The sequence below is a fragment of the Impatiens glandulifera genome, chromosome 8 (genome assembly GCF_907164915.1).
Source record: "Impatiens glandulifera chromosome 8, dImpGla2.1, whole genome shotgun sequence".
Lineage (NCBI taxonomy): Eukaryota > Viridiplantae > Streptophyta > Magnoliopsida > Ericales > Balsaminaceae > Impatiens > Impatiens glandulifera.
Window position 1 is genome coordinate 3,723,091 of NC_061869.1, and position 22,676 is coordinate 3,745,766.

Consider the following 22,676-nt stretch of genomic DNA (forward strand, 5'->3'; position numbering starts at 1 on the left):
CAGCATGAAATAAAGAAGGCATTTTCAACCTACTAAAGTTTTATTTTAATAAAATAAAACATTAAAGTAGAGTAATATATCACCCTCATCAAAAGAAAAAGAAAAAAAAAAGAAAAACATAAAATTTTGATAATCATTACTCAGATTTTCACTATATTAATTTAAAAATTAAAAAGCAAACCGTTGAGAGTTATTATTATTATCTTAATTAATTTTATTTTCTCACATTTTAATAAAATTAATTTATATTTATATTATGATAAGTAGATTTTTAATCTCCACTAAATTTTATATTCTTATTATTATTTTGAAAAAGAGAAACTTTTTTTTTATCAAACAAACTTACTGGCATACCTATAGACAAATTTAAATTTAATAATATTTGACTAAAATATAATATAGTAAATCTTTACAATAAAAAAGAAGAAAAAGTTATTTTTCTCTACAAATGGTCAAAATCTATATTTAGATTAGATATCATTCTGTATAAAAAAAAGAAAAAACCTGTCACTGATAGCTGCATGAATTTATTGCTATAATTAATCAAAATCCTCTTTGTTCATATATATAGATACCTAAATATCTATCCTTATCACAACACATTTATTATTATTATTAATCTCCCCATCTTAATCTTAAAATATATATATATATATATAGACCATATATTTTTATACACACAATTGTATTTGTGTTGTTGTTGTGTAAGATTGTAAGAAATAATTTAACCATGACTATTGATGGTCATCTCCCGGGGCTCTTCAATTCGCAACTCGCAGGCAGCAGGTCCTCGTTTTTTCCGGCGTTTTCTTTATCTTTTTTTCTACTCTCAATTTTTTCGTTTTTTCCAATATTTTTGTTTGTATTTGTGAAGCCGGCTTGGAAATGGCGACCAAGGATGTGAGGAACTATTTGGATCTCAACATTTTTCTGGAATCCCGGTTGTTGAAGCTATGATGTCTCAGGCTATGTCGATGCCGATGGGAGTCCAAAACAACATGCCGATGGGAGTCCAGAACAACATGCCGATGGGAGTCCAGAACAACCTAACCGACCAGTTTAATAGAAAACGTACCAGGGGTCTTTCTTTTGATCAATCGGGTAATTATTGTTTTGCGGATTTACCTCCAACTGTCGGAGATAAAATCTCGTTGTTGATTCGACAACAACAAATGGAAACCGACTCCTTAATTAATGAACATGTATGTACGCGTAAATCATATTAATCTAATTAATCATATTATTATTAACGCGCATGGTTTATTTAATTACATTTATTTGGATTTGTGATTTTCAGGTGAAGAAATTGAAAATGGACCTCTTGGGGCGTCATGCTCAGCAGACAAAGCAACTGTTAGCTTCGCTTAGTGAAGGATATTTGGGGAAAATGAAAGAACAAAGCGACGAGATCTGGAGAAAAGGAAGGGACATATGGTTCCTTGAACAAAAAATACAAAAATTAACGGAGGATAACAAATCGTTGATGAATTCAGCGATGACTAGCGAAGCGAATGCCAATTCTATACAAGGGAAATTGGATCAACTTCTAGATTATTATAATTCGAATGAGCGTATGTTGGCTGTAGTTAATGCTGAGGAGGTGGAATCCCAATGTGATAGCAATTATCATATTGTAGAGTTAGCCGGTGAGACCGAGGGTGGTAACGGTTGCGGTCATGACGGTTTTGTGCCGGAGAAATACAAATGTAAGGCATGCGGTGAGATGGAGGCGTCTGTGTTGCTGCTACCGTGTAAGCATCTTTGTCTATGCTCATCTTGTGGTAACAATATGCGTCGCACTTGTCCTGCGTGTGAAACTAACATTGACGCAACAATCCGTGTCAATGTGGTTGGAAGAAATTGAATTTTATTGTTAGTCTATGCTCATCTTGTGGTAACAATATGTGTCGCACTTGTCCTGCGTGTGAAACTAACATTGACGCAACAATCCGTGTTAATGTGGTTGGAAGAAATTGAATTTTATTGTTAGGATCAATTGTTTTTTTAATATTTTTATTCAATAATTTTTATTGACTTAGCCAATTTCACCCAATTTTATTAATGATACAATATGTGACTTGTTTGTTGTTTAATTTTTTTTTATTATTACATTTTAAAATAGTTATCTACCTTATTATCAAAACAATAATTTATAATATATGTGATCTTGCTACACCAAGCTGATCCGGAAGTGCCTAGGTGGAATTTGTTTTCTTTATAGTATAATGGTGAATTGTTATAAATTAATATATTTTTAAAAGAACGGTGACCGGTGTAATTAAAATTTAATCTGAGGGAGAAATTTTATTTTTCAAATATTTATACTCATTTTTAATACCATTTATGACACTAGGTTAAGCTTCTATGACAAATATATAACCATATCTAAATAATAATAAAGTCTCATGTATGTTATAAAGTCTAAAATAATTCACAAATCAATATGTAGATATATTTAGGGTTTGAAATCTCATTACCACCTACCATATATTCACAAAATTTCTCAATTCTTCACTCTTTGTTCTCATCCTTACAATCTCACATTCAATTTATTTACATATATTCTTTTGTTAATATGATTAATTAGCTTAAAAACATTACAACCCTAGTCTATTAAGCATTAGTGCCTATACTAACAATATATTATGTATCACTATCGACTTCGGTCCAATTGCATCATTGTATCCGATATTTATATATCGAACTTACTTTAACTTCAGAGCCCATGGGCTAAGAAAACCCAAATAATTTTAAAATATAACAAAATAAAATTAACACTTATTATATCGAGAGTATTAATTTCGTTTAATTTATTTATAAACTTACAAAATAAACTATTATATATATATATATATATATATATATTTAATAGGTGTATTTGTTTGATTTTTTTATTTAATTATACTAACATCTTGCTCTACATAAAGAATATGATTATGTTTGCTAAATGATTTAAGAATCATTATGTGGCCTTGTTTTTTAATTACCAGATATAAATATTTTTTAAATTTAAATTATATACAAAATTAAGTATATATAATGTTTTAATCTCAAAATATAATTTATAAACTAATTAATTAAATTCATTTAAAAAAATAAAATATTAAATAAAATAAAATATCAAATAAAACAAAATATAACAAAAATTATAAATTTAAAATAATACAAAAACAAAAATCAAATATATATTCTAATAAGTTTATTTTGTCTTATTATATATATAATAATTAAATATTAATTTTTAAATTTAATTATATATTCAGTACTCACATATATATATATATATATTATATATATATATATATATATATATATATATATATATATATATATATATATAATATATAAAATAAATATTTTGACATATTATATTTAAAGCCTTAATTATATACCAATAAATTTAACTCTATAATCAATACCATCTTAATTTTCACTTGTGACATTAACCACATAAAATCAAAGCACCCAAAAATTTGGTAAAATAACTTTTGTTGGATAATTTTATTATACTTTATATTCATATTTGAAATATATGTATTAAGAAACCAATTATATCTGCAATTTACCTCATGTTCACTGACTATAATAATTTTCACACCTTTTTTTTTGTAAAATGTTTTATCTCACGTGTCTTAAATTAAGAGTATATATACTCATATAATGACATACAAATGTTACATCTTATTTATAATAATAAAATTATTTTTTGAAATTATATAATAATTACAAAAAATATTTTATTTAATTTTTCAAAAAAAAAATCGAATATATTATTAAATAGTTTAAAATAAAAAATTAGTTTTTGAAAAAATAAATAAATAAATAGATAAACTGAAAATTAAGAATATAATGGACTAGAATAATTGTGCCAAAATTCTTTAAATAGTTGAACAGAACTAGATGTTCGAACCACTAAACCAACATATAATAATTAAAATTTAAAAGCTATTAATATTTAATTATAACAATCTAATAATTAATATATATATATATATATATTAAAAGTTAAGTTTTTCAATCAATCAAATATAATAACTCTTCAAATATACAAATAATAATAATAATAATATAATTTATATTTTCTAAACTAAATTAATTTTACATATATTTGTATTGTTTAGAAATATTTTTTATAAACTAATGAAATTGATTAAATCAATCTTATATAAACTTTTATCAAACAAACTATTTTTAAACTTTGAAAAATATAAAATTAAATCAATGGTTTAATTATACAGATTTTAATATACAAACATAAAACATTTAATATATTCGTATTAATATAAATAATAAATTTAAGTAACCCTTAAATTAGTAAGTTCAGGTCCAACTCTTCCCTAAAAGCATAAGTAATTGTACAACTTAAGAAAAATTTAATCTTTCACCTGCTTGTGAATTAAATTCTCAATTTTAGAATATTTCATGCACCATTCTAAAAAAAACAAAATATTATATTTATCAAAAACAAATTTCAAAAATGTAATATTAATTTTTAGCATGTACTAAATCACTTATAAATAATTATTTAATATATACACTTTTAACAATAATTATATATATTAACAATATTAAAAATATTCAGCTTATATATATTTTATAAATTTTAAATTTCATCAATTTTAAATTTTTTTATACCGACTTATAAATATTTTAAAAAATTCAAAATAATATATATAAAAATTTATTAAAATATTTAAAATGACATATTATAAATATTGTATTTCAAATTATTTATTTTTATAAATTTAGTTAAATTAAAATATTATTTTAATTATGATATTTGTTGCTCATTTAGAGAATGTATAAATTTTTTAGTCTAGTATAAATAAATATCACCCATTTTTATATAAATGAATTATCTCTACAAACTTTTTCATGAATGAGACAACATTGAAATCCCGAAACAGAACCACATATAATTTATTATCTATTGCAAAATAATGACTTGTTGATTATAAATTTGATAATATATGGTTTCAGATAATTTATTAGAACAAATGTTTTCAAATCCCTATTGACAACATAATCATTCAAAATTTACTAATGTGCACACTTATATTTATATAATATACTTATAAATATATATTTTTAAATATATATATTTTTAAATGAAAAGTAACTTTAATTTGATCGTGTCGTCATTTTCTATATTGTGTCTGTCGTGCCTATCGTTTAGTGCTCATGTTATTTACTCTTTTACCGATCAGTTCGGGTAGTTTATTTGATTTTTGGTTCCAAGCCGAAATCGGGGCAGAATCGATCGGTTCGGGTACCCAATGAGTAAACCGAGTCTAGAACCAAATTGAAAATAAATTTGATCTACTTCCCTCTTCTAAACTTTGGCTGTCTCATCTAGTTCCTCCGTCCGCCGCCAAAGAAGTAGTTTGAACCTCTTCCTAGAGAGTTGATTGTCAATTGTTCTAAAGATTGGCTTGTTTCCTAAATATGACTTTAGAAATGAAACAAGTTGATTGTATTACAGATAATTTATTTTTATCTTGCTCTACATAAAGAATAGGATGATGTTTGTTAAATGATCTAAGAATTATTATGTGGCCTTGTTTTTAATCTAGTTGTGGTTAGGATTTATTTGAAAACACTTCCTATTTTGTATCCAAATCAGAATGAGAAACAATCTGAATGTATGAATATGTGTTGCACTAAGTTTAAGTTTAGTTTCTAAATGTAATCTTCTCTTCTATAATTAACAAAAACACTTATTTTTTATAAAATTAATATTAAATTATTAATTGGATAAAAAAAAACTAGATAAATTAAAAAAAAATAAAAATTCTGAACTTCTAATCTAAAAGTCGGGTCCAGTCGGGTACCCATCAGGTCGGAACCGGTCAAGTTCGGATCAAACATGGACCTAATTTTTCGGGACAACTTCCGGTCCGGTCCAATTTGGGTCCTCGGAAACCGAAAATTTGTCATGCCTATGTCTAACCTCTAGTTATATATTGATTTATTATTTATAGTAATAGTTATAAAAAAAGTTAAATAATATATAAAATTAAGTGTATATATTGATTGAAATTCTCAAATATAATTTGTAATTTGTAAAATTTTAAAAATATTGAACAATAAGAAATTATATAATATATGTTTATTTAATTAAATAAAATATCAATTATAAGAGAATATAACAAGCTTATAAATTTAAAGTTATATATACAAATTAAAATCAAATATATATCTTAATAAGTATAATTTTGAAATAAGATTAAAAAATGATAATATATAAAATAACTTTGGGAAAAAAAAATGAATATTCATGAAATAACGAGAAAAATATATAATTGTATGGATACAACCATTAATATAAATAAATTGATAGAATGATTTATTTTACTCAAAACTTTAATTCTAGATTTTAAGTTTTTTAATTAAATAAACATAATTATGATTAACAAATAAATTATGTTGATAAATACATAAATGATGCAATAGGCCTATTTTTAATCTTTTTGTCACAGTTATACTATTAATTAGGGTGTGAAAATACAAGGGATTTGATGCTAAAATTTAAAGGTATGGCTAAAATTATGGGTGATCACATTTACCACGAAATTGATATATCATACATATATTAGATCAGTTCAACAGTTATTTGAATATTCTAGAATTGGGAGAAGAATGACCCACAAGAAATAAACTGGAAAGGTAAAAAAATTGAAAAAAAAATATTTTTAATTCCACATAGAATTAACTCATAATTTTATTCATAAATATATAGATCATATCATTGTACCAACTAAATCTATTTTTCTATTTTTCATAAACATAACTCAATTTAAAGATAAAGTTGTGAAAAAAAAAAAGGTGGGTAAATGAGAAGTTGAGAGAAATTTAAAAAAAAATTGAATTTACATTAATTTTGGCTTGTTTCTCCTTATATTTTTTTATTTAATTTTTACAAAATTAATTTTTCAATCCATTACTTATAATCAATTACATCACTAATTTTATTAACCAAAATATTAAAGTACTCTTTATTTTAAATTTTTATTTTTTATTTTATTTATATATATCAATACCCGATCTTTTATCTAAAATAATTATCACATCCTTAAAATTATCCACCACCATTCTTTCCAATTCAATCCAAATAAGAGCTTAGTACTTATTCATTGGTCTACCCATCTCAATTTTTTAAAAATGTTATTTAAAAAAAATATATTGTGTGTTGATATCCCTTCTCAATATGTGTGTTTATCCCAATTTTTTTATTTTACAGATTTTTAATGTTTAGAAAATTCAAATCTAATTAATTAAAAATCAATTATTTCATTTTCAAATTTAAGGGAAAAAAATAGATGTCTAGACTTACTACTATCTCCGATAAAATAGATCTTCTTCTCATAGAACTAGTTAGATATTGGGTAAGACTCTATGTGAACTCTAATATTATAACTATTTTAAATAAATAAATATAATTTTTTTTGTTAAATTAATTTTGTAAATGAGTTGGATCAACTCACATTCAGTTAATATTTTAACTCAAGATATACATGTACACCATATCTGGCTTATTTTTTATTTTGTAACTTTTCATTTTCATAAATCTATAATAATGTCATGGCTTTTAGCCAAAAAAAACTATAAAATAAATTTTGTTAATCTTCATTTTGATTTATTCTGCCAAACAATGTTGCAATAAATGTTATAAATTTAAGGTAGATTAATAATAAAATATGGCAATGACACTCATTACGTATCCAAAATTTCGACATTAATGTAAATGTGAAAAATGGAAAACTATAATAACTAAGTACTTTTAATACATTTACATAATCCTATACTATAATAACTAAGTACTTTTAATACATTTACATAATCCTATTTTTGTAATTCAACTGTCACAGTAGAATTGTTCTGATGTAATAGATACTATAGGTAGTATGAGAGGACTATATATTTTTAAGAAAAATTACAGATATATAATAGGTTAATGTTAAAATAATAAAGAAAAAATCACCTTCTCTTAAATGGTTCATGCATCATCACTCTAGAACCCAAGCTAGAAACAATCAAAATTTAATACATAACCAGTCAATTAGATCATCAAATTGAATGTATGGTTTGGAGTGATACTAACGATGTCAAATTAAAACCGCTCCGTGAAAATCAAAACGAATTGTTCTGTTTGGAACGAGTTTTCCCCGAAATCGAACGGGGATGGTATTTGTGTCCCCGTCCCGACCCGATTATAAACCGAACACTATAAACATAATTAAATATATTAAATCACTAATATATTTATATTTTTATTATATTTTATAAGCATGATAAGTTTATTTCTTTATAATAATATAAAATTTTAATATATTACAATATATATTATATTAGTGTCTCGCGGGGATTTTCGAAACCGAATGGAACGAGGATGGTATTAAAAAAATCCCAAAAATAAAAATGGAGATGATAATAAATACATTCCCTGAACCGTTCCATTGACATCCTTAAGTGATGCAATTAATTATATATATATATATATATATATATATATATATATATATATATATATATATATATATATATATATATATATATATATATATATATATATATATGAATTTATATTAAAAAATACAAATGGTTTCTATCTATATACAACACATTTTTCAATCATCTAAGCACTGAATTCATTAGTTAAAATATATAAATATTTTTATTTTCATTTTATAAAATTTAAATACAAATAATATTATAATAAACCTACAAACTACACCAGGTATCAATATTGAATATGAGAGAAGTTCATGTTTTTCCACAAATGTCAAAGATACAAAAGGAAATATAAACAATAATATGACCTTTCATGCAAATGGAAGTTTTTTTATTGAGAAAACAACAATAAAAAAGCATATAGTATTGAATAGACTTTTTTTTGTGTGTGACTCAAAATTCAAAAAGTATTTAAGGATTAGATTGGTTTGAAAGCTAAGATGGGAATTGGGATATATAATATATTTAAGAAATGTCATGTTTGCCTTTTATAAGTATATATATATATATATATATATATATATATATATATATATATATATATATATATATATATATATATATATATATATATATATAAATATCTTTCAAGTCTAATTTCATTTAGATTTTGCCTAACATCTTTAATATACTTTGGGAAGTTTTGTTGGGTAATTATGGTTTCTATTTGAGCTTCAATATTATGATATATTTTTATTTTTTATTTTTTAAAACTAACCTAACTTATAGAATCATATCCTAATACCTTAATTAAAATATTTTGAATAAGAATTTAACTTAAAATCTGTACTATTATTTTTATTTAGACTGTATAATAAATTATTTATATTTTATAGTAATAACATGGTAACAGTTTTTTACGGTAAAAATTATATAAAATAAGTTAAATGATTATTATATTAGAAGAGTTTAGTCTCCACACATCTATTTAATTTATTATTATTATTATTAAATATCATGATATTTTAATTAAATAATAATATATTATATATAAAAAAAATATTTATATATTTTCAAAATAAAATAAAATATATGGTTTAAAATAAATTGTGTAAATTATAAAAAAAAATGTATTTATTAATTTATAATTTGGGCATTATATAATAATATATATTATTTTCATACTATTTTAAAAAAATTAAAAAAATATATAAAATAAATTATTAATAATATAATAAAATAAATGTGCAAACCAAAACATTTCAATTTTACCCCTTAATATAAATAATAAATTAAGTAACCGCTAAGGAAAGTTTAATCTTCACACGTGTAAATGACCGCCCAAAGAAAGAAAGTGTGAGTCAAGTTCCTAAATTGTCCTAATTCGGAAAATATTTAATTTTATTATTATTATTATTATAAAATATTATATTTCATTTATTTATATGTATATATATATATTATTACATACCATTCTCATTTGTTCAAGCTTTTCATCCATGGCGGTAGATGCTCCTCCTCCAGTTGGCTTCTTAAATCCACAGTTCCTCGCCGGCACCGGCACCGGCACCGGCATGTACGATCCTCTCTTTCCTTGCTGCTTTGATTTCTCTGTTTTTCTCATCTCTAACTAACTATGATCTATTCTCCGGTGTTAGAAAACGTTCAAGAGATCTACTTACAGATGATTCATCAGAACAAATCTCTTTAATGATTAAACAACAGCAGATCGAGATTGACAGCATAATCGTCCAACATGTATGATCGATCTCCTTTTTCCGTTTCTCTTCGAAATGCAGTTCTTATATAGTATTATTGGCCTTTGTGAATCAATCTTAGGCAAGAAGGTTGAGAATCGAAATCGAAGGCCGTAGAATTCAACAAACAAGGATGTTAATATCTGCAGTTCGTGAAGGAATTTGTAGAAAAATGCACGATAAAGAAGAGGAAATCAAGAGAATCGGAAGAAACACTTTGTTCCTTGAAGATAAACTGAAGATTCTATGCTTCGAGAATCAATCGTTGAGAGATTTAGCGCTTACGAACGAAGCTGCGGCCATTTCTCTGCGTAGAAGCTTGGCGGAGAGTCGGAGACTCTGGCGAGTATTTCCGGCGAGCGGTTGACGGCGGCTGAGGAAGTTGCATCGTGTTGTTACGACGATAATCATGATGATGATGATAAGGACGGTTATGGCGATGGCGATTTGGATAAGAACGGTTACGGCGGCGGAGGAGGTGGCGGTGGCGTTTTGGAAAAGTACAAGTGTAGGCATTGTGGAGAGAGAGAAGCGTCAGTATTGTTATTGCCATGTAGGCATCTTTGTCAGTGTATAATTTGTGGGTCCACTTTGATAACCACGTGTCCTGTTTGTAATTCTCAAACGAATGCAAGCATTCGTGTTAATATTTCTTGAAGAAAAAATAATAAATAAATTTGTAATTAAATATTTAACTATTTAAAATTAAATTCAAATAATTCAACATAACTCAAAGTCTTGTTCGTTGTTTGAGTTATTTCACTCACACGTCCTGTTCTTCGTCAAAATACTTTTTATTTTAAATTATTATTTTTTAATTTATATATATATCAATACATCTAGATTTTTCCGCGAAACGGTTCTGCACTTTGCATTATCGTAATATTTTGACGCATTATCGTAATATTTTGAAGTGGCCAGAAACCTTGCATTATCATAATATTTTGAAGTGGACATTATATGCGCTGCATTATTGGCCTTTTTAGGATCATTTCGTCAAATTTCTCCCAATCTAATGGAAAATGACCCAAATTGAATTCTTAAATAGAAATAGGGCATATAATTTATATAATAAATCTTTAATCATAAACTTCTATTGTTGCTGATTCAGTGTGAAGAAAACTCATTTTGAAAACAGTTTATAGAACTATAGATTACTTTAAAATAAAAATAAAAAAATTTAATAAAATATTGTCTCATCTTAATCAACATCCCATTCCAAAACATATTATCAAATAGGCCTAATAATTTGTAAAAGAAAAGGCATAAATAAAACAATTGTCTAAATAAATGATATATAAATATAGTAGAAACAAAGTCCTCAAATTAAAGAAAATGTCCTCCCATGGATTAGTTTTTAAAAAAAACACATTTGATCACAATCAAGCCAAAACCTATCTTCTGTACATTTTACCTGTCCATCCTTTCTTCACTATATTAGACTTAAAATCAAAAATTAATTGAGATGACTAAAACTAGGATAATAAAGAAAATGGTGTACACACTACTACTTAGAGTAAGCCAACCATTTCTACAAGCTGTAGTGAGGAGAAGAATGAGGTAAAAAAAAACAACATTAAATTCTTCTAGATCTGTTGTAGTAGCAGCTGCTGTTGTTATGAACATGTTTTTATCCTCTATTTTCTTTCTCCAATCACATTTAGCAGACAATTTCCTTGTCCTCCCAAAAAATGCTTCCAAACGCAATCGCACTAGGGTTTATCCTGCAACACGTAGAAAATCCACTTACACCAAAACCAAAAATCTTTGAGTTACTAGTTATTAAAACAATTGGATCGGTTTTGAAGTCAATTCCATTCATTTGGTGGACGATTTGGAAAGGAACGAATAGAAAAACTTTCCAAGGAAAAGCTACAACAAAGAAAGAATCAAAGGCTTTCCTCCATCATGCGTTTGCATCTAAGTAGTACCGACAAAAATAAAATTGGAGTATCCTATAAGGATACTGGACACTGCTTATACGACCAAACGGGTATCGGATACGCCAAAATAAGTATCGTTGACCAATCTGATATGGTTTGGATATAGCTTGGACACGTTTTTTGATACGTTTTGGTGGATTTTTCAAAAATATAAGTTTAAAAATCAAACTGAAATTATTAAAAAATTTAGAGACTAAACTAAAATTAAACAAATTAACCCTTCTTTGACCTAATACTTCATTTCTCTTACCCCTTCCTCTTTGCCTTCTTTTTTTTCTTACTGCTTTACCATCTTTTTTTTACTGCCTCCAAGCTTGACCTCCAAGCCCAACAGCCGCCGAGTTTCTATCTATCCTATATTTTCAAAATTTTCCGTATCACGTTATCGGTATCGTATTTGATACGATACTCGTATCCGTGCAACATAGGTTTGCATCAATCAAGAAAAGAGGGGATTTTGATCCCCAAACACTGAACGCTTTTCAATTTGATTATGAAATGAAAGGTTGACCTCTTTAAAAATATATATATATATAAAGGGTATTTTAGTTGATGATTTGAAGAATATAATTGAAAAAGTAATGTTTGATGGGACGGTAGATTATTTGGAATAATCCACATAAGTAGAGAAATTTCAACTCTAGAATTAAATAAGTTCTTTAAAATCCAAATTAAGAGCGAAAATAACAAATTTATATATTTAGGACAGAAACAATTACCTGTCAGTGTGATATAGGGCCAGCAGCACTAGCAGTGACGACTCCACCACTGCCATCCCTTAATCCTTGGAGGCATATATGCAAGGTTCTCTGAACACTATCTGCAATTATTCTCAACCTACCTTGAGTAACATCACCAGCAGATCCATTCACTTCAATAGTTCTAGCTACCCTCTGTTTAGATTTCTCCCAATCATCGATTCTTAGCCAGCAAGCACGTCCACCATGACTTCCTTCCATCCCAATAAAAGAAACGGAAGGATTGTCACCAAAGGAATATCTTAACCGAACTGAAACACAATAAGGCAACCAAGCAGCACCCCCTGCAGCATTTATGTGAGGTATATGTGCAGGATCAAGAACCACAGTGAGACCAAAATCAACCGAATTGCGGGGCCTATCATAATGAATGTTACTTTTCGTCACAGATGAATTATCAGAACTTCCATCGGGATTAAAGCCTGCGTGATTCTCAAGGCAGAGTTCAATACGAGGTTTTTGTGAGGGTGCAGTATCTCCTCCTTGAGCTTGAGCTAATCCCTTTTTCCAAGAAATAAGCTTTAGAAATTCTCTTAAAACTGAAATCGGCAAAGTTAAGAGAGTTACAAAGGATGCTACACGCGAAGCATCGTAGGGCTCTGAAGCAACACGTCGGCTAAAAAATTCACAAATCTCGCTTATTTCTGATTGAGTTAGCTCCTCTTGAGAAGTGGCTGGATTCTGCTGCTGGGATTGATGAAAGCGTTTTACACTAAGGACTTGCAGCAGAAGTTGTACTCTGTGGACACTTACAGCAAACACATATCCACTGCATGAAAATATTTATAATCAGTTTAAGTTACAACTGGTTAGAAAAATAAATATGAGAAAACAAGTGAAATTTTATGTTGATTTTGAAAAAAAAATCTCTATTCCAAATGAAGCAAAAAGTTACATTAGAATTTGGATAATGACATAGAAAATAATTTGTATTGGAAATGAATTAACAAAAATATACTATAATTTGGATCATCATCAAGAAAATAGTCTAGACTATGATCCAGAAAAAATATTTTACCAATTACAAAAGTTGCAATTGTACAACAAGAGCACAAAGAAGATAAACTAAAGAAGGGGTTCATATTCAAAACTTGCAACCCACTACCACAAATCCAAACATCCACCCAAGTATAAATTAACAGAACTATTTGTTTGAAAAGGCATAAGTCCAAAGGTATCCCACACAAATGATTTGAATACAAATGCAAATTAACATGGAAAAAGCCAAGGAAAATCACAACGGTTCTTGATTATCATCAAAGGTCTGTTATGAGTCCAATACTTGAGGAAAAACTATTATGTAAATAAACTCCTATGTATATTTATATGGATAGAAATAAACATACAAAGAGATGATTAGTGCAAATCAGAACTGCTTATAGACATTTGTTCCCTTCAAGTAATGTTATCAGATACCAACCATTGCATGCATCAGTATCTTTCTAGTTATTATTAGATAAGAAAAGACATGTATCATACCAGGGCTTGTCGCATCACATATATATCATCATTATATGGCTGAAGTCATTTATTAGTTCTCACAACTCAAAGAATCATACGGGGAAACAATCAAAGTTCTACAAATATTGAAACTTTACTGATGGAAAATCATACTAGAAACTTACCCCACAAAGAACCGCAGAGCTGGCTGCTCATGGTCTAAGTTTAAGAGTGTTCCTTCACTATCTTTAAGGATTGACCCCAAAATCTCTCTCAAAAGGTCAGGTAATTGCGCAAACAACCATAGAACTCCAAGATATTTTAAAATCCCTCTAAGAACCTTCTTCAGAGCAACAATGGGAACCCATCCACCACCATAACCTCCATCGTCTCCAAGTCCTATAATTGCTGTATTCAGCTCCCCTCTAACATGAGCCGGAACACCTGCAGCAGGTGCTCTACGTAAAGGCAGGCCTGAGTTTCCCATCGACGTATTTGATGATGTGGGAAGGGAATTTCCTACTCGGTTGATAACTTGAGCTCCAACTCGAGGGAGGTTCACTCTATTCCCAGCAGAATTTGACAATTGTGGAGACGTACCATTACTTGGACTATTTATATTTGACATTCCAAGATTCTGTTGACCACCTGTAAAATTAGGCTCTAAACCATTCAACTCCTGAGCCACGTGCTCCATAATAAAAGGTCGAAACTGTGGGCATGGTAATGATCCTCCGACAGAAGGTCCCTCTTTAGGGGGTGTAGCAGGTTGAAGCCAAACCTGATCTCCAGCAAAACAGCGCATATCGACTGCAAAATACTCCCTGTAGATTATTCTGATCCAATATGGACCACGTAGAACAACTGAGACATCAATTGGCAACAGTGAGCTAGGAACAATACCAGGCCCACCACGACCAGAAGCACCGTGAAGGCCATGATTCCCTGAAGGGCCAGAAGGGGTTGAAGAACCAGGGTTCCCTCCAGAGCCAGATAAACCTTGAGTAGCATTGGCTGTCACATTGCTTTGTGTATGTCCTTGAGGCTGCAGAAAGACACTCTGTTTAGCACTAGGGGGGACTGAAGTTGCAGCACCAGAGACTCCAGGAGTGGGGCCAGCTCGTGCAGGTCGTGTAGCTGCAGCAAGTGCATGAAGTGGTCCAGCAGTCAAGCGAATGCAATCCAAAAGGGATGCAACTTCAGCTCCATTTATGAAATCCTCTAGGAACTGTAAGGATCAGAGAGATATAAATCAATTAATCTCAAGCTAAAAGACATGTAAATCAGAGCTATCATTACACCAATATCCATTAGCAAAATATACTAAATATCTTTAACAGTAACATTAGAATGAATAAAGACCTACTTTATGATATCTGTGTGTTATGTCTATCTACTGAATGTATTTGTCATTCCCTATGCAATGGTAAAGAATAAACATACCCTCAGTTTCCAATATCAATGTCTAACACAAATACATCAGACATTCTGATTACGCGCATGTTCTTTTAGGTGCGTTACTTACAAGTATTCATTGATATTATTATTCAATTTTTGGTGACAAGTTCTATTACACACATATATCAAAGTATCCAATTTCCAGCCAGTAAAAAAACACCAGAGACCAGACGAAAAATCCATTCATAAATCATGCACGCAATGGAATAAGTTTCTAGAGAGGAAATAGAATGTACAACCTTTGTATGCGGCCATAACTGATCAGGGGACACATGCATTGTGCATCCATCTTTACCAGATTCCCACTCAACAACAAACCGGGCAAGGACACCAGAACCAAAACTAAACCACAAACTCATAAGTCCAACAGCCTCAATACTGAAAGCCCTCCTCATTTGTTCAGAAAGTTTATCGATAGTCTCTGGAGGACCTTTTGCATTAGCCACTGATTTACCATCTGAATTTGCAGTGAAATCTTCCATCTTCTCATCTGATCTCACTCCAAGAAGGTTCCGCATTCCATGTGCAAACGTCCTAGCACTATATAGCCTTTGAATATCTGCAACTAATTTTTTGATACTATTGGCCTCAACGGACTGATAACTTAGAACAACGCCTTCTGAATCATAACGTATGTGTGAATCTGCGTCAGATGCATTTGCAATGCGCACACCACTTCCCCATGGAGTACTAACACTTCCCTTTTGAAGCTCCCATAAGTCCTTAAAATGCTGGTCATTGATTTTGACATCCCAATACATGCTTCCAGGTTGACCCAGTCGCAAGCAAACAGTCTTCCATGTATACCCTTTGGCAAATGGGAGTCGGAACCAAATGTGTGATGAGGCAATTCTAAGACCCACATCCTCAACAAATGGAATATCAAGTGCCTTCATTTGGCTAGTTAGTCTAGCATGTTTGATACAAAGTGAGCAGTGTCTAACCACATGAAGAAGAGCAGACACATATACAGTAGATGGTGCATGTCCTTTGTTCGCTTCAGCAACAAGACTTGCATAATTATAACCTGCAGTTACACTAGCCAAGTCTGACGAAACAAGAGCCTGAGCTGATGTACCCTGAGTGTGAGTTGATTCAGAGGTTTTCCTCCTTTTATGTAATCCTGTAGAGGTCTCCAAGCATTGAAGTGTTGGTATACGGCCCAGCATATCAGAAATTGTACGCTTACCAGACCATTTATCATGTCTGGGAACAGTACCAGTACCAGAGTAAGGACCAGCTCCAGAATCTGTCAATTGGATCAGAAAAGGCAAAACCCATTAGCAATATTTACATAATAAAGTTGACCATTTAAAGCAAACAAACATGCAACAGTTAATAGATATGGAAAAAGGTATCTTACAAGAGGACGTTTCAGCCCATGAGTTAGGCCAAGGAAGTTTAGCTGGCCCGGATAAAGCCTCTGTAATTAAGTTTTTTGGGTCACTGGGTCTTGTCATTGTAGCAGAAAGTCGAGGACCAGTTGGTTTTGGTGGAGATAAGATTCGAGATGACAGATTTCCAGCAGACAATCGGTCCTCATCAATAACAGAATGAGAATCAGCAGAAGGCGGTGATAGAAGAGAAGCCAAATCCTGATCAGACTTTGAAGCTGACAACTTCTTCGAATTTGAGTTCCTTCCCATATTAGAAGGTGATCCAACTGAGTCATACTGTAACATGCCCTTGGAATTGCTAAATGAATAAATAGGTCCACCATAATGAGGGGACACACTTGAAACCATTGGGACACTATTCATCTGTGGCACTTGTGGTCCTCCTTCCCACTTAGGGGATGAGGTTCCTGCCATCTGATTTTGAAAATTCATGCCAAAATGAGAAGATTTGTTGAATGACAAATGCACACTCTGAACAGATGAACCTTTCTCCAGTTCAAAAACATCATCTACAACGGAAGAAAAGCTAGATGTTTGGCTCCCCAAGCCAAGCATTGAGTCATTAAAGCTGAGTTTAGAAAGAAGAGCATGTTCAGGATTCTCATTGGTGTCCATATCTGATGGAGAGAGCAAATTTAACTTTCCTGAATCAAGCAAACTCAGATTGAGTTCATCCTCAAGCATTGGAATGTTAGCAACATCGATGATTTTAACTCTATTCACATTGTTCAGCTCTGCAAGAGATTGAACTTTCCCAGATGGATCAGATCTAGCCTCAAGCAACTTAAAAATGAGTTTGAGATCATTATCAAGTTGCATTAGCAAAAAATATGAGCTTCCACAGTCTGGAAATCCCATAAGCAATACATTTGGACCATTCAAAATGTTTTTTGGCAGCTTCACTGCAGATAAATTATTTTCATAGACCTGCACGCATCAAACGGTTCCATTTATTAGGCATCTGATTGTAGTAACTAATAAATTAGAAATTTCACTTCACTTTTTTTTTTTTAAATGTTAAAGTTGGTTTTAATAGAGTTGTCACGAAAGAAGGCCACTTCTAAATAATACAAACAATGTTTATACCAATTCTTGAATGCGTGACCTCAACGTTGATAATTTAACAACACAACCATAAACCAATGTTGAATTGGTAAAAAAAATATCACTTCACATTATAACCATTAAATTGACAAGAATTCAGAATTTCTGGCGAATGGAAATGAACCAAAAAAATTGCACAAAATGGTATTGACAACATCCTGTCTGGTAGCAATTGATTATCCTACCACCAGAAGAAAGTGATAAATGACTTAAAGGTATTTAACTACAAGAATATATAGTGTGAAGTTATTTTTTTTCAATAGAAGTTGACCTTTTAAAAAACTAAATGACTTATATACTTGGGGGATTCATGTATTTATTGGAGTCTTAGATTTATGGACTTGTTGCTAAAGTATCAGTATTGTCTGCACAAGGCTCACAAAATTGTCAAAGATCTAAAGATCAAGATTATTAGGCTTCAATTATATTTATTACTCAAAAAAAGAGGACACGGTGCAAACTCAGTACCAGGAACAGGACCAATTACCTCGAGGCCTATGAATCTGCTTGTGCAAGCAAATAGGTGCAGAATACTCTTGCTTCTCAAACTTGAAAACACCTGAGTAGCAGTCATACTACCCTGGTTCAAGGCATCTTCACACTCTAATATTGTTGAAGCTGTGAGAATATCCCTTGATGAGTGAAGAAGAAAACGCCCCTTCCTGCAACTCCATAACTCAAAACTGAGATTTCTATGGTATTCAAAGAATAACTAACAAATACAATAATGGTGTTCTTCCATATGAAATCAATTGCTTAAAGATATGCTTACTCAGATAATCACAGTCCATAACATTTTCAAAACATTACTTTATGAAACTTGTTCACATGACAGAAATAATAAACCTTGTATTTATCCCGAGGGAGAAAAATGATGAGCCATAGGCACGAACACGAAGTACTTCCTGCCCTTCAGTTCCTCTGACAATAGATTTTCCATCACCCTGCACAAAAATTCAGTGAGACATTTATTTTCTGAAAATAATTAGGCATTATAAGAAGCCAATTAATTGAAACCCAACATTGTAATGACACCTATTGGCCTATTATATTGCAGAAAACAGAATGTGCGCAATGTTCTTACTCGGGTTGGGAAGGAAGGGGCCAACATTTATATTGGAAAATAGAAGGTTTCCAATAATCAGAAGAGACGTGGAGATAAACCAACCACCAACAGAGTTTGAGGACTGGCTAACATTAAAATTGAAGAAAGAATCGTACTGGAAACATAAAAATGTTAGATACATCTTGAATGTTAACAAGGTTTCTGTGCGGACTTCATGAGTATTATTGACTGGTTTTACTACCAAAGGGACTAGTCTAGAGTATATGGCCTTGTTTGATCTTTTATTTCAAAATAACCTTGTTTAATGTAGGTTATTGAAAATGGAATTATTTGGAAAAAGGGCATTAGAGGAATAAATATATAAAGAACATCTAATTTATTTATTTTTTAAACTAAGGGTATTTTGGTTGATGATTTTAATTATGTGATTAATGAGTAAACTTGATTGAATGGTTAAACTTGATTGAATGGTTAGGTTATTTGAAATTAACCTCAAATAACCCACACCAAACAACCTGGATCCCTGTGATATTGTCTGCATATGCATCATGGCCATGGGTGTCTAGTGCAATATGATTGGTATTATCAAGGGGTCACTCCCAAGGCTCAATTGAAATTATGCATATTACCCCTTCTAGCTTCTTTTGAACAGTCTGGGTGCATAAGGTATCTTCCATGCCCCTGAAACTGTGGAAACCTACTTTGCATTTTTGTATGATATCTTGCTCTGTAAATTGTGTCCCGATACAGTTTTAGGTATTTTTCTTTAGGTTTAGTGTATTCCTAGATGTGCCACAATGAATCATATGTGTACACCAATGGTTCATAGTTTTGGTAAGAGATAAGAGATAAATGATTATTTCTTTCTAGACCTTAGGCTTTTAGATGAACAGAACCTTAATGAAAATCTAGTGTCTGGATTTTCGATTGAGTTCTGCAAGTGGCGTTTTCTTAAAAGAATAACTTGAATCATCCAAAATTTAAGTGCTTTGCACAAGAAGAGATGTGCAGACACAAGTTAATGATAGACATAAGTAGATAAAACCAGTCATTGCCTCCAACTGACCTTTTTATAGTCAGCAGCAGATTCATCAGCGTGGATCTGAAGGATAACATCACCAGAAGCACTGCATTTGACCAATTCTTTGTACACTTCAAGTAGACGTGTGTATCTATTATAGCATATAGCACTCAGCAACAATTTCTCTACGTCAATGTAACTTTGGTCAAGGGAGAATTCTGCTTCTTTTCCAGTTATTGGATCTATAACAAATGTGCTATGAAGGCATTTTATCAGCATATCTGAACCTGGTTCAATCTTTATATATGGGCATGAAGATGAGTCAGTTGTTCCAGATATATTATCAAAATCTAACCAATACAGTATTTTCAGCCCTGGAGTTCGTAGACCAGGCGAATCAGTTTCTACATCTTGTATCTGTGAGGAACCTGTTGTTGCAACCTGTCCCATGCCACCATCAGATATAAGCTCAAATTTGATAGCATCTCTCCACCTGCCTTTCCGGAGTATTTGCACTTGTCTTATAACTGTATTCATGACTAATGCAACACAAAGCTCATGAAGAACAGAATATAATGACAAAAATGGATTATCAGAAGCCGCCATCCTCCTCTCTAGATCATCTCCTAGGATATGCTTTCTTGTTTCTTCCAGCTTCACAGGCCCACTTCGCTCTCCCACTAGTAACTCTAAATGTAATATCCTCCACAAAGACATATGTCCTCTATAACCAAGAGTAACTAAAACCTTAAACTCTCCATCCACACGCAGAAGCACAGTACCATCAGAAATGTCCACTTGTGATATTTCTTTAGGAAGTGTGACCTCAAGCAATTTTGACCTGACAAGCATATCTAGCTTCTTTAGAACTGGCTTCTGCTCTTCCTCATTTAATGTGGTCAGTACACCTACATCTTCTACACATTTTGGTAAACGCTGATAGGTTCCTGTAAGGAGGATTTCAATAGCTGATGGCACATCATAAATAGGAGCACGTGCTTGTTGTAAACCCTCGTGCATGAAAAACAGTGAGTCTGCAGTTTGAGTGAAACACATATCATGGTTTGACAATGTTGACGTAAGTTGTTGAGAATATTGGATCAAGGGAACCTGCAGAATAAACAAGACATGAGTATCACATACAAATGAGAGCACTTAAAGGAACAGATGAATCACGTATACAGTATAATAGAATGGAGATTTAATAATTTCCATAAGTAATATATGAATTGCTTATGAAGCTGTTATTTATAATACTTTGTCATGAGAAAAGTGATGGTCCAAGGAACGTGCAATAAGGAAGCACAGAAGCTTGTCCGACAGAAAAGAAAGATAGAGCCCGCGGAGATTTAATAATTTCCATAAGTAATATATGAATTCATTGTGAATGTTATTACCAATTCCACCAATTGACTCTTTTCCTATCAATCACTGTTAGAATATTTTATCCATCCCTCATGCCAACTTCATAAAATGAATTTTTACACAAAACCCAAATATTGCGTAGACAATTTATCATCAATTTGCTAAGTATGCTTTTAAATTGCTACAACAACACGCCAAAACCCAATGAGACTTCCCCCCTGATGGGTACTTAAACAATGCTAATTAAACGGATTGTAGGTACTAATGATGTTATATTGCTTGCTAGATCACTACAAAGGGCAAAGGTAATCTATGTGCATATTGAAGTTACAACATAAGACAGCCCTTGGTTACTACTATATAGATCGGGTATATAACTGGAGACCATAATTTCTGCCCTACAAAGCTAACAATTCATAGAAAATTGAAGCGAAACACATCATTGCAGACATAGAAATAAAAAAGTCATAATTTACCTGCTGACACCATTTAGCGAGCACATTAAGTCGGAGCATTCGTTGCTGAGTCTTAACAAGAAACTTAAGGAGATTAATTTTCTTCTCGGTATCAGATTGTTCAGCGGATTTAGAATTATCGACCAATTCCTTGAGAGAAGTATATGATTCTTCCGCCGCCCGACCTACCAGGGTCGAAAAATCAACCGTTTGCTGCCCTAGTTCCGCCATTTGCACTTCCTATCCCTTGCTTGAAGTGCAACAGAGGAGAATCGCACTAGAAAACCATAGAAACTAGGGTTGGGAAAGTATCAAAAACCTAGAGAGACGAACGACGATAGCTCCGGTTCTAGATTTGCTACAGTTTGGGTGGAGCGAAGAAACACTTCAAAGAAACGAAATTCATCTCTCTCTCATTATAAAACACAGAGAGAAGGTAGAATTTTTCAATTGCGATAAAA

At 30.9% G+C, this 22,676-nt stretch overlaps 3 protein-coding genes across 3 annotated transcripts; 2 read left to right on the forward strand and 1 right to left on the reverse strand.

The window, feature by feature from the left end:
- Positions 1 to 730: 730 nt before the first annotated feature.
- Positions 731 to 1,864, forward strand: LOC124912707 (BOI-related E3 ubiquitin-protein ligase 1-like). Its single transcript, XM_047453358.1, has 3 exons — positions 731 to 786; positions 875 to 1,202; positions 1,298 to 1,864. The coding sequence occupies exons 1-3, from the start codon at positions 731 to 733 to the stop codon at positions 1,862 to 1,864; spliced, it is 951 nt and encodes a 316-aa protein (XP_047309314.1).
- Positions 1,865 to 9,945: 8,081 nt separating this feature from the next.
- On the forward strand, positions 9,946 to 10,664 carry LOC124912664 (probable BOI-related E3 ubiquitin-protein ligase 3). Its single transcript, XM_047453310.1, has 3 exons — positions 9,946 to 10,027; positions 10,110 to 10,209; positions 10,291 to 10,664. The coding sequence occupies exons 1-3, from the start codon at positions 9,951 to 9,953 to the stop codon at positions 10,573 to 10,575; spliced, it is 462 nt and encodes a 153-aa protein (XP_047309266.1). The 5' UTR covers positions 9,946 to 9,950; the 3' UTR covers positions 10,576 to 10,664.
- Positions 10,665 to 11,512: 848 nt separating this feature from the next.
- On the reverse strand, positions 11,513 to 22,621 carry LOC124911110 (mediator of RNA polymerase II transcription subunit 14). Its single transcript, XM_047451554.1, has 9 exons — positions 22,237 to 22,621; positions 20,441 to 21,505; positions 19,155 to 19,252; positions 18,796 to 18,970; positions 17,171 to 18,131; positions 16,047 to 17,056; positions 14,535 to 15,577; positions 12,871 to 13,678; positions 11,513 to 11,932 (listed from the first exon to the last, which is right to left on the reverse strand). Exons 1-8 carry the CDS (start codon positions 22,444 to 22,446, stop codon positions 12,874 to 12,876), a joined length of 5,367 nt encoding a protein of 1,788 aa, XP_047307510.1. The 5' UTR covers positions 22,447 to 22,621; the 3' UTR covers positions 11,513 to 11,932; positions 12,871 to 12,873.
- Between the last annotated feature and the right edge of the window lie 55 nt (positions 22,622 to 22,676).